The following is a 15625-nucleotide window of genomic DNA, read 5'->3' on the forward strand; positions in this document are numbered from 1 at the left end:
CCCACTGGTAGATTTCAGTTGACGGCAGCACTGTTGCATTTGGAATAACTGCGCGGGAAATTCAGAAAGTCACTGACTTATCAAACCGCCCACTTAAATTCCGTAAAGAATTGCAAGCAGATTTCTTACTACGATAGCGACTATTCATCATTAAGTTTATGTGATTTTCCTGCTTCCATTTTAAATGCTAACTATAAATCTTCAAAGGAAATATTGTAATATCAGAATTCGAATCTGGCTCAAAGATTCAAATACATTAGTAAACAATGGACATGGCAGGGACCACTTTGAGTCGAAATTTTTCTATCTTTCTTTTGGCAAGCTGTGAAATTACATTTACTTATAAACTTATCTAAATGATTGGTTACACTTCAGTATTTCTTTATCGGAGTGAGTACTCGTTCCGCAAAATGAATACTGTAAGTCCATAAAGGTTTTAAAATAGTTTTTTTTTTGAAGTTTTTTATTTATTTTGAACATAAAGTGCAGAGTTTGAATTAAACAACCACTCTAACTTTTTAGCTATAATTTTTGTTACATTTATATGATTATCTGCAGGATAAAGTCTATAACAAAATATTTGCTTCAATATTTTGAAATGTCCTATTGCCAACAAGCCCAATTATCCTTTTGAAGTGATAAGGTGGTTTAGGTTGACTTGGTGGATTTGTCTTTTGCTGCTTAATGTTCAAGAAAATCATTTTTATAAAACAAAACATTTTATAAAAAGTTTTTTTAAACATTTTGTAAAATATATCAAGGCTTGAAACGCCATTAATATGACCTTGAAATGTCTTCGTTAACATACTCTTACACCTATATTTATTGATCAATAAATATTTAAATATTTTAAAAATTAAGATGTATTTGTCTTTAGTTTATTATATAAAACAATGAAAAATTAACATTTTATTTTCATTTTTGACTTGGTTTTGTAAAGATTTAAGCAATAGCCAATCAAGCATAGGATTTCAAGGTTCCAATCAAATTTAATACCCGAAGGATATAATCTAACCTTAATTAAAATAAACGAAAAAAGACATCATTATTTTTATGATAGAAAAGTAGTACATTATCTATGAATTTGTATATGTGCAATTGTCAAATAAATTTTTGCACTTGTTAAGTTAAATCCAATTATTTCCAAGCTTGTTTCTGCGATCTTCAAACAAAAGAACAATAAAGTTTTTAATCGCAAACCAATAAATCTCAAAGCTTTGCTAACGAGGCGCCTAAGATGCGCTCGCCAAGCATTGAGGTGCAGAATTTGAATACTAAGCCTCAAGAACCGCGATGATATCGCCAAGAAACATAAATTTTGAATATGAGAAACAATGCACTCTGATAATACTGCTACAATGTAGCATAGTTCATTTTGGAGGAGCACACATCAAAAATTCTGTATTGGTCAATCTTGCCACAATAGACCGCCGCATGAGTGGAATTGATGAAGAAGCTTTTATGTCACTTGGGTTATATCATTTTTTGATATAAAAACCAAAACTTTTGAGTAAAACGCAGCAGTTGATATTAAGCACTTCGGTTGAACGTATTTACTGTGCGTTAAGTGTACGCGGGAGGTTACAAAAGTTCTGAATCACATAAAGTCTTGAAAGTGGTGCTAATTAAAGTTGTGAAAAGTATAATAACTATGAAAGTGGTCAAAGAAGTTTTTATTTTATTAGGTATGTTTGTAATTTCGCACCAAAAATATATATACGAATTACGTGGTATATTGTAAATCTTATGTAGAATATATAATTTTTTAATATTTATAATAACTGTCATTTATAATTGTTAAGCATAAATCGGATACAATATAATTCATACATAAGTTTTAAGTTGGTATTATGAAATTCTAATAAAAATTAGACAATTATTTAAAGGAATAAAATTAAAATTAAGGTATCGCACAAACTTACCTTATTTATTTGAGTACTTAGGATTCTGCAAGTAAAAAAATTGAAATAATTAAATAAATTTTTTGAAAAAGTTCAACACATTAAATAAAAAAAATCCACATTAAGTGTATAAAATTCACAATTTTGTGTATTTTATAAATGACATATGCCTTATTAGATGAATACGTTATTTTAGATAAACATAATTCGGGATGGTTCATATAAATATTGTATAGAATCAAATTTGAAGATATTTCAAGGAATCCACTGAGAAAGTTATAATATTTCTTATAAAAAAATCTTCAATGAAATAAAAGAATCCAGTTATTGCATCAGACAAATACAATAAATAATAATTGATAAATAAACTATGTTCAAAAAAGTTCTTGGTGGAAATACCTGAAAAAATGCGTTTTCGAAATTAAACTATAAGATCTTATGCACTGGAATAAACTTGCATAAACAAAAGGAACTTTCTCTAATGGAAATACTCTAATGGAAAAATTAAGCAACAAAATCAAGGTTCTGTAACCAACACTGATGCATAAACGAAAGAATTTTATATATGGGTATCCCATATCAAATAATGAAATAGAACTCTGTAACGAAGGTTTCATACTACAATTTATAGAAGTATTTAAAATTAAAGAAATATTCTAAGTTCATGAAGGGAGCGCAAGGGATCTATACATAGTAAAGCAAGTTCCACGACATAATATTTATACTACTGGGTACATCTAATACTGGGTACAAGTACATATTAGATAAATACAGAGAGAAGAATAATATCATGATCATAGAAAATACTGTATACTATTTTCAACATTGTCAGTATGTTAATTAAAAATAATTATTAAACTCACATAAATGAAACCAACTATTTATAATCTCCTTTTTGTTCCATTTAAAATGTAAAATTTTGTATTGCATCATAATTTTCTAAAGTAACAAATTCTAAATTAAAAAAATATGTCTGCGCAATACATGTCCGCCTTACAAAATTAAATTCATTTCGATACCAAGTTAACTCTTTCACTTCATTCACGCATGTTATCCGTAGAGAACTTAGTTGAAATATACTTACATATATTAAAATAAACAAAAATCAAAGTATCAAATAACAGTAACCAGAAGCGAAAAATAAAAAAAGAGATAAAGATAGATAAAAATAGATAACAATAGATAAAAAATAGATAAACACTGAAAATAAAAATTGGAATTAAGTGCTAAATGTACGGAATAAAATTGAGAAGATATTTATGTAGGTAATCACTCTGTACACATTTTCAGGGTAAATAGAATAACGATTTTACTGGTTAAAAGCAAATTTTCGAGTAGTTTTATAAGAGTACATCCAATAATCAATACTCTTTAATCGCAATGGAATATAGCGTTCTGAGAGTCAGGATTAATGTATCTATATGCCAATTGGATGTCGAAGATACTATATATAATTTTAAAGATATGATTGTTTTGAAACAAATTTGCAGTAATATTCTTTGAAGCTTAAAAGTACTTTCATCTGTACTTTCATCAATATTCTATCACTTTTAATTTTAAAAGTTAATTTTAAATTATAGTTATAGATATATCGATAAAAAAATATATGTCAATATAAAACACTTTCAATATTCTCTAGAACAGACATCAAATTTTTTTAAGAACTTCAAAACTAGAACAATGTTTGATACTTCTTTTAGAGAATGTTAACAACATAATATATATGTTGAACATATACACATTGTTGAATATGAAAGAGAAGCTATGAATATAACGAGGGTTGGCGAGCAAAACTAGTAATGGGCAGACCACTATAGTCTTTTAAAAAAACAGAGCTTTGCGAATCAATAGCAGTTAATTAATGGATAAAAGCAGCCAAAAGATTTAAATGTTGGATCTTAAATCATTTAGAGACCATATAAAAATGGACTTTATATGCTATATGACTATGAAACAGGTGCCGTTAAGTCAATAGTATTCGATTATCACTATATCTTAATATTATAGTATCTAATTTCTAACAGCTCAGATTGTGTATTTTCCTTACATTTAATGTGATTACGAATGTGATCACATTTATGTTATTATGAATTATGTTATTAATACTCGTAATTTAATTAATTTTTAACTGATTTAAAGGATTTTTTTTTATTTGAAAGCCAAAATATTGAGGATTAAAACAAATTTAAGAAATGCGTAAAATTTAATTTTAGATTGAAGATTGAGATATATATGTATATATATATATATATGAGCTATAAGAGGATATTGGAGACTTACTTAGCAATTGATATCAATTCAATTTACCAGAGTAATTCATAAGTAGTACAAACACTTCTAATATATGACTTAAATACTTCAGTAAATCAATTTTTCGATTTCGTTATAATTTATTAAGCTAGCCTAAATGCATAGAAGCAATATGGCAGTTACATTTAACAGCTATTCACGTATTGTCACTTTCTATCCATAGGTATATTTATCATATTCAGTTTACTAAGTACTTTTCCTCATTTCAATATTTGGCTTATGTACATAATTGTATTAACTAAGAACTTTTTATTAAAGACATCATCTTCGCAAAAAAATTTTGATAGAATATACGTATGCGAGCTAACTGACTGGAATGCATTTTCATGCTTCAGCAACTCAAGCTCTACTGGCATTTTATGTAAACTTCCTCTTTAATCCAAACTACATAGAGGTAGTATGTACCAAGTTTTCTTCTACATAATCTTCCTAAAATGCAGAAGATATTTATATAGAAAAATTCATTTGCCGTGAATTTTTGTATATTTATGTGGTATGCAGCCACGACTTCTCTTTTAATATTTATGGCCCAGACCATACACAGTTATCATATTGAAAAATATCAAAGACTTATTTCACGAAGCGGTAATAATTAAAAATTTTAAATTACAAAAAATCATTTCAGTTTAAAGATGCAATTGTTTCATGGCAATAATCTGCCAGTGTAAAAGTGTACTTGACCTTAAATTTCTTGCAAAGGCTAAGGGCTTCAAAGTAGTTTAAGTTCAAATGTATTGACTGTTTTTCAAATTGGCAATATCAATATTATTATGCTTATAATAACATAATATGCATAATATGCATATTATTATATAATAATAAAATAACAATTTTTTTATAAACAAGAAATGGTTGGTCAGTTCCCGTAGAATAAAACATGCTTGTATTATCTTTAAAAAAATTTTGTTTCCAATTATAAAAATAAAAACATTTGAGAATCTACTGTATCTATTAAGAAGGTAACCCAATAAAACTCAAGCGTTTACGTAGATGAAGTAAGTAGATCTTTAGGATGACATCCCAAAGGATGATCATCAAAAATTCGTATTGTTAATTTTTTAAATCTCTACTGTTTTGTCATAGTAGCAAATAAATGTAAATAAAAAAAATATTTGGGAATAGGCCTATTAGGATAATAACGTTTTTTAAACTGGTTAAAAGTACTCATATAGAAATTATCTCTGAATAATTTATATTATTAATTTTATGTAACATAATAATTATTATTATATTATAATTATATTATATTTTTGTTATTATATTATATTACTACGTGATCCCGCGAACTTCATGCCGCGTAACAGTCAATGAATATTATATTAAATTGCAGGTAAACTAAATTTAGAAATTTTTTAACGTAAAAAAATGAATACAAAAAATTTATTATGTTCAATAGTTTATTAGGATATTAATATACAATCAATTATTTCAATGATCTGTCAGCAAGAAGCTGGGTTGCACTCCAATTGATTCTCTTCACTAAAGTACCTTGTGATATACGATATTTTTTTTTTTTATCAGGCGCAAGAACAAATAAAGCACTTAAAAACAAAAAGAAAATCAGTATCACTCAAACTGTTATACTGTCAACAGTTTGAAACAGAATTTATAAATTTATTATTTATGTTAAAATAAGTGCATTTTTCCAATATTTTATAATATATGTATTCTGCTATTCGGATAATAGCAAAATATATCAAAGATAATTAAAAATCGGTTCGGCCGTTCTTAAGTTATAAGTGGTCTAACTAACACGACTTTCTTTAATGTATATTGATTAAAGTACTATTATTATATTATATTATTAGTTTTTATATTTGTTACTGCGCTTAGGTCGTTTATTTAAGACATAAATTTATGAAAATATTTTTTTTTAATAAAATAAAAAATTACACTTTTTAAACTGTGTTAAATATTTAGTTATATTTTAATTTTTATACAAAATTATTTATATTACGGATATTTTGATCCACTTCGTAGACCATCTTCAGTGTACAGCAATATTAAAAAAATAAATAACATATATAAAAACTAATTGAATATTGGTTGTAGTAGCAATTTATTAAAGTCTATATTATTATTATATAATATATAATTATAGTATATATAACAATATTATATAATATAATTTACATAATAATAATTTATAAATATAGGAGTCTGTGTCAATTTTTCAAGAATAGCAAGAAAAGAAAAATAAGATAGCTATAAACAACTAAGTCAAAAGTACATGAAAAGTTTTGCCAGACATCGCATTACCAGTTAATATAGAAGACAATTAGCACAATACTACACCAAATAAAAATTCAATTAAACAGAAAAATCCATATAGTTTACCAGAAAAGCTATAAAAGTGATGGGCATGTGATAAAGTATATATGGGTATTACAAAAAAAAAGTTCAGGACATCATTAAAACTGAATGGTATTTAAAATTCCATCGAAGCCTATGTTTTATTTATATTATATTGTATGTACGTATGTTATATGTATGTATGTATGTATACTATATTGTATGTTCGATAATCTATAGATACCAAGAATGTCATCAAAGGTTAGTCATCAAATATCATCAAAACAAAAGTTATTTTTTTGCAATGCTTTTAATTGTTATTATTTCAAGCACAAAGGGCTATAAACATATATAGCAACCTATACTTAAGGACACCGAAAGATTATAAATGTACAAGAATATAAATTAATAAATATATTTTTTATTAGTTCATTCTTTGGTTCTGGTTTCTCAGCACTGTCTTAGGGCCATGTCTTGTAAAGTGTCTCGGGCACGGCATGAGTTGTTTTAAATGCAAATTATAAAATTGAGATCAAGAGAAATAACAATATGTCGGTTTAAATTCCGGCATGCGAGCCGGCGTATTTGTGTCTCGGCACTAAGGCAAAGGAGTTTTGTTCAGTAATAAACTTCAGAATTTGCGCCTTTTAAATTCAAATTCCAACTTGAGTTTATAACGTTTTGGAGAAAAAATGGCAGTAAGCAACACAGCCTATTTTATTAAATGCTAATAATCTAATTATTACACTTTCCGATTTTAAGGAAAAGCGTATAATTTTGTAAGTATTGTTAACAATTATTATAAGAAAATATAATAATTAAATAATATTATAACAATGAGTTTCCATGAGTTTTTTCTTGATGGTTATTTTTGGTAGCAAATTGAAAGTGATCATATCTACATTTCCTTTTAAATGAAGGCATAACCAAATAGTACCAAAACATTGTAAAAATATGAAATTGACGATACTGATGTGACAGTCTACATAACATATATTTTCGGCATAGCCCGAAACAACCAATTTTGCCGTGCCCGTTACACTCTACATAACATAGCTCTTAGTGACATAAGTCTTTCAAAATTTATCAGAAGAAGACATCATGTGTTTAGTTTAAGGAATGCTATTTTATAATACCTTCAATGTACAGTATCTAGTATAAGTTTAATATTGTATTAAGCAAATTTTGCAAATTTTTGCGTAGTATTAAATTAAAATTAATGAGATTATTAATAGTAAGAACAAAAGTGATTTTATACTACTAAGGCCGTGTGCGAGTTGGAGTAAATTGAGGTAAAGTAAATTGAAATTTTCTAGGGATTTTTTGTACTGCACTTAAGTAAATATGTATATATTTTTATTATTTTTGATTAAAATTGTTCAAATTTATTTATTTATTTTTTAAATATCTAATTTACTTAAATTTTATCTACTTTATCCTACTCGAAATTCTGGTAAATACCAACATTCGCTGCCATACCGACATAATTTACTATTTCCCTCAATTACTCGTCAATTTACTCGAACTCGCACACGGCCTAAATAATTTATTCTAAATGCAAACCATTTTGACATTTTTAATGGCTTTAATGCATACTTTTAGGTGCCATAAAAATATAACTACTACCTGAATTAGATTTAATTAATTACTCCTTAAAGTAGACTAAATTTTTATATGGTAAACCTATAATTAAACTACTTGATTAGAGTTTTAATCGCGATGCAAACTCAAATCTACTCTTAATGTCATGTAAACAAATTGTTATATATATTTTATTTTATTCATATTGATTATTTAAATGTTCTATGTACACTGCGAAAGAAATTAATTAACCTCAGCTAATACTTTTTTATTAATATAAATCTCGTGTCGCTTTAATTTTTTAATTAATTTTCACAAATAATTTTATTTTAGGCATTCTACATCTATGTCACTATTGTTTGGTAAGTAAAATAATTTTAAATGCATCAACAAATTTGTTTAAATTATTCATTTTATTAACTTTTATTTACGTTTTATGTTTTTTATATTTACGTTTTTTATGTTCATGTTTTGAGCAGTGTTTAATTACGTTAATCAGTAATATTATAGTGGAATTGAAACTAAATCTTAAGATTTTCTTACAGAAGTGAGAAAAGATGCTATTTAAAAGCTGTCAAATTAATAATTTGGGATAATGTGTTTTCATCTGAGTTTCTTACATTTTCAAAATTACTGTTAATCACTAAAAATTTAATTTTAGAATCGTTGAAAACAATTAATTTCAATTACTTCACTAACAAAACCATTAATTTCAATTACTTCACTAGCAATTTTTACCATTTTATGGTTAATGTTAATGGTTTCTATTAAAATACCTTTCATATAATTTATTATAAATATTTCCTGAGGTTTTTTCTTATTCATATCAACTATAATTTGGCTTTAATTATTTTTTGATTATATTTTTATGTTTAAAATATTAGTGTAAATATTATATAAAAAGGTTTTCAAAAAGTAGTAAACTATAACAACAAAAATTCATTTTTATATTATTTTAATTCATTGAATTTCTAGCTGACCATATAGCTGTTTCGAGTATTGCCTCCTTAAGCAACTGACCCAAAACTGTACTTGACTTTTATGTTCCTCCATTTTTCTGGAATTTTGTTAATTTGCTGTGAAAGTTTTATCAACAAATTCACTTGCTGTGTTGTATTAGAACGATATTATAAACCAGCTGTAATTAATTGAATTAATTAATCATATTTTTATATTATATTGTTAAGTTTCAATACTATTCTGTTTGTAAAGGCATTGTTTGTTGTGTAATTTATATATTCTTTCTCATGTATAGAACATAAATCTAGGAACATAATACTGAAAAAGTCATGCTAATGTTTTTCCACGACTTACACGAGCGAAACTGGTTATTTTTAGGACTAAAGTGACTGTTATATTTAATAGAAACTGGTATATTTCATTATGAGGTTTTCGAAAAGTAGTAAACTACAATAACATAAATTCATTTTTATATTATTTTAATTAATTGAATTTTTATAAAATGCAGTATTATTATATTCACAATATATAATTCGCAATGTAAACATTTCAGCTGCAGTTTCAGCTATATCAAGTTGGAAAGACCACAACATTAAGCAACTCGAAATTTCGAAATCAAAATACATGAGATATTATATATATTGAAACATAATATGAGGAAGACACATTATATTACAATTTTATTAGTGTATTTTAAGTTAAACTTTGTTTCCCCGTAAACTTACAAGCTGACTCAATTTGCCATCGGTCACATAAAATATTCAAGCAGCTTATTATCTATTCTTTATATAATAATATAAACCTACATATTGATTTTTCTTTCACTCTCAATTTTATAATTTGCATTGAAAACAACAACAACTTTGCTCATGACGAGCCCATGACACTCTGCATAACTTGGCGTTGAGCATTTAGAAGGCACCTTAAAAAATTAAAAACATTATCTACTGTATATTGATGAGGGACAGTTAGTATCGGCTCTCATGACCAAATTTAAACCAACATATTGATTTTTCTTTTACTCTCAATTTTATAATTTGCATTGAAAACAACAACAACTTTGCTCATGACGAGCCCATGACACTCTGCATAACTTGGCTTTGAGCATTTTAAAGGCACCATGAAAAATTAAAAACATTATCTACTTTATATTATAGTACAGTTATATCGCTTATACAAATTTAAACCAACATATTGATTTTTCTTTCACTCTCAATTTTATAATTTGCATTGAAAACAACAACAACTTTCCTCATGACGAGCCCATGACACTCTGAATAACTTGGCTTTGAGCATTTTAAAGGCACCATGAAAAATTAAAAACATTATCTACTGTATATTGATGAGGTACAGTAAGTATCGGCTGTCATGACCAAATTTAAACCAACATATTGATTTTTCTTTCACTCTCAATTTTATAATTTGCATTGAAAACAACAACAACTTTGCTCATGACGAGCCCATGACACTCTGCATAACTTGGCCTTGAGCATTTAGAAGGCACCATGAAAAATTAAAAACATTATCTACTGTATATTTGTTTAAAAAACAAGATTTCTAAAAATTCAACTTGTCAATTTTGACCTGTCAAAATTTTGAAAATATTTTCTTATTAGTAAACTATCATTAAAAAAATTAGTAGATTAATAAATTAATTTTTTTTGATTCTAAAAACATAAAATATGGTAAGAAGGGCTTGAGTATTAAAAAAAATAATTAAACATTATATATATGTAATACATATACTCTATATCTTGAGCACATACCACAATAAATATAAATTTTATAATAAAAAATGCATACACCATAATATGTAGGTTTAAAATTCCGTGGTATACCACTCTTTTTAATAGATCAGTTATGTAGAAATATAAAATAAATTTTAAAAATATCAAGTAATTTCTATTTTACTTTCTTTTTAGATTGAATAAATGTTTTAAATATAAACTTGATTTTTCATTTGATTCACTGTGAACCAGGCAGATATTTTAAAACACAGTTGTCTTAAACGTAACTTCCACCTGCCAAACAAATATATAAATTACAATTATATAGTACTATGAACATATAATATAAACATATAAATTTTAATTCAAACACTTCTTTGCATTATACAAATTTTTGTTTTTTAGTCTCAACGCGGTTACAACTATATTGGTCCTGAAGTTGCCTCTGCCGGTATTGCTCAGACCAAACCAACCACGATACTAGCAGGAGGTGGTCAAGGTGGTTTTTCTGCAAATGCACCGTCAGTTGGATATCCAATAACTCAAACCGGCAATGAAAATTCACCATATGTTGGCGGTTTTGTTGGACAACCACAAACACAACTAACGCAGCGCACAAGTGCCATCGGTGCCGGTAATTTTCCTACTGTGCTGCCAACTGCAACTGGAAGTGTTTTTCGTACTGGAAATGCTAATGTACAAAGACCGGCTGGTGCCGTTTTCGGTGGTACACGGCAATTTGCTGGTGCTGGTACCGGTGTTGGTGAAAATACTGGTGTAGGAATAGATGAATCAGAAGGTGACTATTCTGCTATACCAGGTTTACCTGGAGTAGACTATCCCATTTATAGCGTCGTACCGCCCACAACATTCGATTGTCTACAACAACCATTACCGGGATATTACGCTGATGTTGAAGCACAATGTCAAGCATGGCATATTTGCGCACTCAATCGCACTTATTCTTTTCTTTGCCCAAATGGCACGGTTTTTAGTCAAGAAACTTTGGTATGTGTATGGTGGAATCAGTTCGATTGCAGTATTGCTCCAAGTCTTTATGGAAATAATGCGTATATATATGACTATGGCAATGAACGTGCGACAGCTCAAACTCCACAAATCGGTGCAGCTTTCCGTCAGCCTACAAGCTTTGTTAATCCAAATACTGTACGCCCACCAGCACAAGGTTCTAATATCTTTACTAGTGGTGGATTGCGCACAACTATTACTGGTGGTAATACTTTTGCTAATACACCAATGGGTCTACAAGCGGGTTTTGCATCAAACGTTCCTGTAATTAGTAATACAGCTTCAGCAGCACGTTTTCAACCAGTTAATGCTGTAACTGCAGTTCCAACATATCCCACGGCGGCAGCAGCAGCAGGAGCTGGCGTTACTCCTGCAACGTTTGGTGCTGTCATTAATCGTCCTTCTGGTGCCAATGCTGGTGCAGCAACAGTTGCTCGACAAGGAAGACCGGGAACTACGGCTAACCGTGAATATTTACCACCAAGTAGACGTTAGAACGATTTTACTCCAATTTTTTTTGATTTTTAGTACTAATGTACTAAAAAATGGCACACGTTTATGATGTTCCTTTTAAAACATGAATAAATCTTAAAAAGTGTACAGATGAAATGATAATTTCAATTCTGTTTCCACTTTATGTACTATATTAGGTTTATAGTATATTTTTAATTTCATAATATGCTTTACTACTTCATTTCATCCACTCTATGTAAAACAAGGCATGCCTTTATGTATCTTAATCTTTTCTTCATTTTACTATACATTATATATTTAAGTTTTCAATAAAAAATGTTTAATGGCAAGTAATTAATATTGTTTTAATTTTTGTAAAAAAAAACTACAACAATAAAAGTTCTTTTTATATTCTCCAGAAAAATGCGCGAACATAGTACGGCTTTGGATCAGTGTGTGCGCTGACTTTGAGCTTCAAATTTGGCAGGACACGAATTTGATTCCTGATACTTGCAGTCCCACTCATGATGGATATTTGGCAATACTCAAAACAGCTGTAAGGTCACCCAAAAATTCATTAGATTAAAATAATATACAAATGAATTTTTGTTGTTGTAGTTTACTACTTTTCGAAAAAATCTATATATTATTTTAATTAATTGAATTTTTGGGTGACCATGCAGCTGTTTTGAGTATTGCCAAATATAGTACTCAAGCTAGCGACTGTAATTTAATATGGGGCAGTACTACAATAATGCATATACTCGACTTCATTTTTGATATTTCTACTTACGCTAGTTTAATAGTAAGCTTTGGATTTGAAGAATTTGAAAGTATCTCTCTTATTGTAAAGTTTTGAAGTATTTAGAAAGTTATATTTAAGACACATGCATACTAGAAAGTAGTAACTATTATCTTTTCAACAGATAAAAATATCTTTGTTTTTTTCTAAAGAATGTCCTTCAGAAAAAATCCTTTCCTTTGTATAAAGAAGCAGATATTACTAGGAAATAACATGGGTGACTAAAAATTATGCATATTAAATTGATGTCAAATTGAAAAATCAAACTAATCAATCCTTATAATTTTTAATAATGCCGAAATAAGTTTTAAAATATCTTTGTGATATTTCACAATTATTATTTTCTATTGATTTTTTTCATAAAAAAAGAGAGTGTAAGTTAATGAACATCGCCCTGGTACATTGTTTTTATTACAATATATACCCATAATTTATGATAAAGTTACACAATGAAATGTAACAGTACAATTATTGTGTATTGTATTGTGTGTTATACCAGATGGACTGATAAATACCCGACCTAAGTAATAAAGACCCATTTTTTTTGGAAAATTATATTTTATGATTCAATACAGTCCCCTTTTAGCTCGACATACATATTTGGATTCCTTTTAAATAATACGATTTATTAAGTCCTCAAAAATGTACCTCTTTACACTTCATCATTTGATGCAAGTCTCATTTCCTAGAGCCATCTATTCAAGTTTAGAAACAGGTAATATAGTCACTGGAATCCAAATCTAGAAAATGCGCTGAGTAAGGAAGCAATTCGTACCGTAATTCATTTAATTTTGCCATGGTTTTCATAGACGTGAGAACGGATAATTTTTTCTTCGACAAATGTGTGTCGTTTTTTCTTGATATCCTCATCAAATCGATCCAATGTTATGCAATGGCAGTCTGATGTTAATGTTTTTCCTTTTTCCAAATAGTCCATGAAAATTATTTCACTTGAATCCCAAGATACGAAAGCCAAAACTTTTCCAGTCGATTGTTGAGTTCGTGACCGTTTGGGAACACTACCCCCGGACTCTACCCATTCTCTGGCTTATTGTTTCCTTTCAGGTGTGAAGTAATGGATTTATGTTTTATGAATTGACACTACTCGACGCTCACAGTCAGCTAAATTTTGATATTAGATCTTGCCTCTCTAACTGTAACCTTATAATTTATATAACCACTTATTTTTACTTTTAGAAAAATTTATCACTTGAAAAATATGTCAAGTGATTTTTTTATGTAATTTTAAAACTAAGCGAAAAATGTATATTAATTAATTAATAATAATATAAGAAATAAGACAATGATTCTAAATAGATTCCAAAAAGTATGCATAAACCTTACGATTGCAATAATAATCCTTGGAATTGTAATCATTTTGTTGACGTCTAATTTTAAACATGAAAACGAAAAGCTTAAAACTGTATTGATAGCAATCGCGCTCGTTTGGCTGATAAAATATGTTATATTTGATCTGTTAATCCTTGTAGCATTAGCATTCAGTGATGTTTATTGCAAATGTTGTAAGAAATTAAAAAGAACTAGGCAAGAGGACAAACCACAGCAAAATGGACATATTGAGACTCTCAAATTACAGGTAGAGAGCTACAAGTCAAAAGTACAATTACCAGAAAAACACACACATGAAACCACCAACTTAAAGTATAAACAAATAACCGCAGACTTGTGGGTCTACGGTAAACAATTTTTACTGCTTTTAATAGTGATAATGGGAATACATAATGGTCTAACCTATTGGAATGCGGTCATTATGAGACGAGTGCTCACAAAAAATGAAGAACGAGACTATTCATTAAATGATGTCAAAACTCCAGACCAAATATATGAATTTATACGGAACTTACCGATACTGCAATTCAATGATGGTAAGGATTACAACAATATGGAAATTAAGGAGCAAGGTTGGATATCATATGAGCTGGGAAAACTGATCGGTGTAGTACGTTTAAGACAGTTTCGTCGCACAAGTGAAAAGGATATAATTCGTAATCTAGTATATGAGTTTCGTCATTTTATGCCTGGTTGGCAACTGCCTTACGAAAAATTGCATTATGTAGATAAATTTTGGCGTATTACTGAGCCTTGGTTACCAATGGAGGCAACATCTTTTCAAACTCATAACGATTTCTTCGCTTTCACGCGTTCGGGGGTTTTGGATGATTATGAAGATGGAGGCTACGTGGCAGTACTAGCTAGAGACGTAAACAATAGTGAAAATGTTGTACAAATGCTAGAAGAATTTAATTGGATTAACGAAAAAACATTAGTGGTGTTTATTGAGTTCACAGTGTACAACACCGATACGAATATTTTCACTGTTTCTAGCATTATGATGGAGCAAACACCTTTTGGTATTATAATGTCGTCTTGTAGTGTACTCAGTTCAGCTCTCCTACTGAATATTGACCAACTCAGCTATATAGGGTTAATTGTGTTATTGCTCTACATACTACAGTTGATAGAATTCACAACAGTTATTTTTCTAAGAATTTGGCATGCCCCAGAAACAATTTGGTTACCATGGAATTTAGTGGATATTACCATTGTTG

General features: G+C 28.5%; 2 protein-coding genes across 2 annotated transcripts in view; both read left to right on the forward strand.

Annotated features, from left to right (window-relative positions):
- The first annotated feature begins 10698 nt into the window (after positions 1-10698).
- LOC119681721 lies at positions 10699-12550 on the forward strand. Its single transcript, XM_038094987.1, has 2 exons — positions 10699-10729; positions 11177-12550. Exons 1-2 carry the CDS (start codon positions 10727-10729, stop codon positions 12293-12295), a joined length of 1122 nt encoding a protein of 373 aa, XP_037950915.1. The 5' UTR covers positions 10699-10726; the 3' UTR covers positions 12296-12550.
- A 1786-nt stretch (positions 12551-14336) lies between these two features.
- LOC119675632 overlaps positions 14337-15625 on the forward strand; it is a 9631-nt gene continuing 8342 nt past the window's right edge. The window contains exon 1 of the mRNA XM_038086838.1: positions 14337-15621. Within this exon, the coding sequence (XP_037942766.1) occupies positions 14359-15621 (1263 nt within the window). The 5' untranslated portion in view covers positions 14337-14358. The remainder of the gene's footprint in view (positions 15622-15625) is intronic.

This window comes from Teleopsis dalmanni, chromosome 2 (genome assembly GCF_002237135.1).
Source record: "Teleopsis dalmanni isolate 2A chromosome 2, ASM223713v2, whole genome shotgun sequence".
Classification (NCBI taxonomy): Eukaryota; Metazoa; Arthropoda; class Insecta; order Diptera; family Diopsidae; genus Teleopsis; species Teleopsis dalmanni.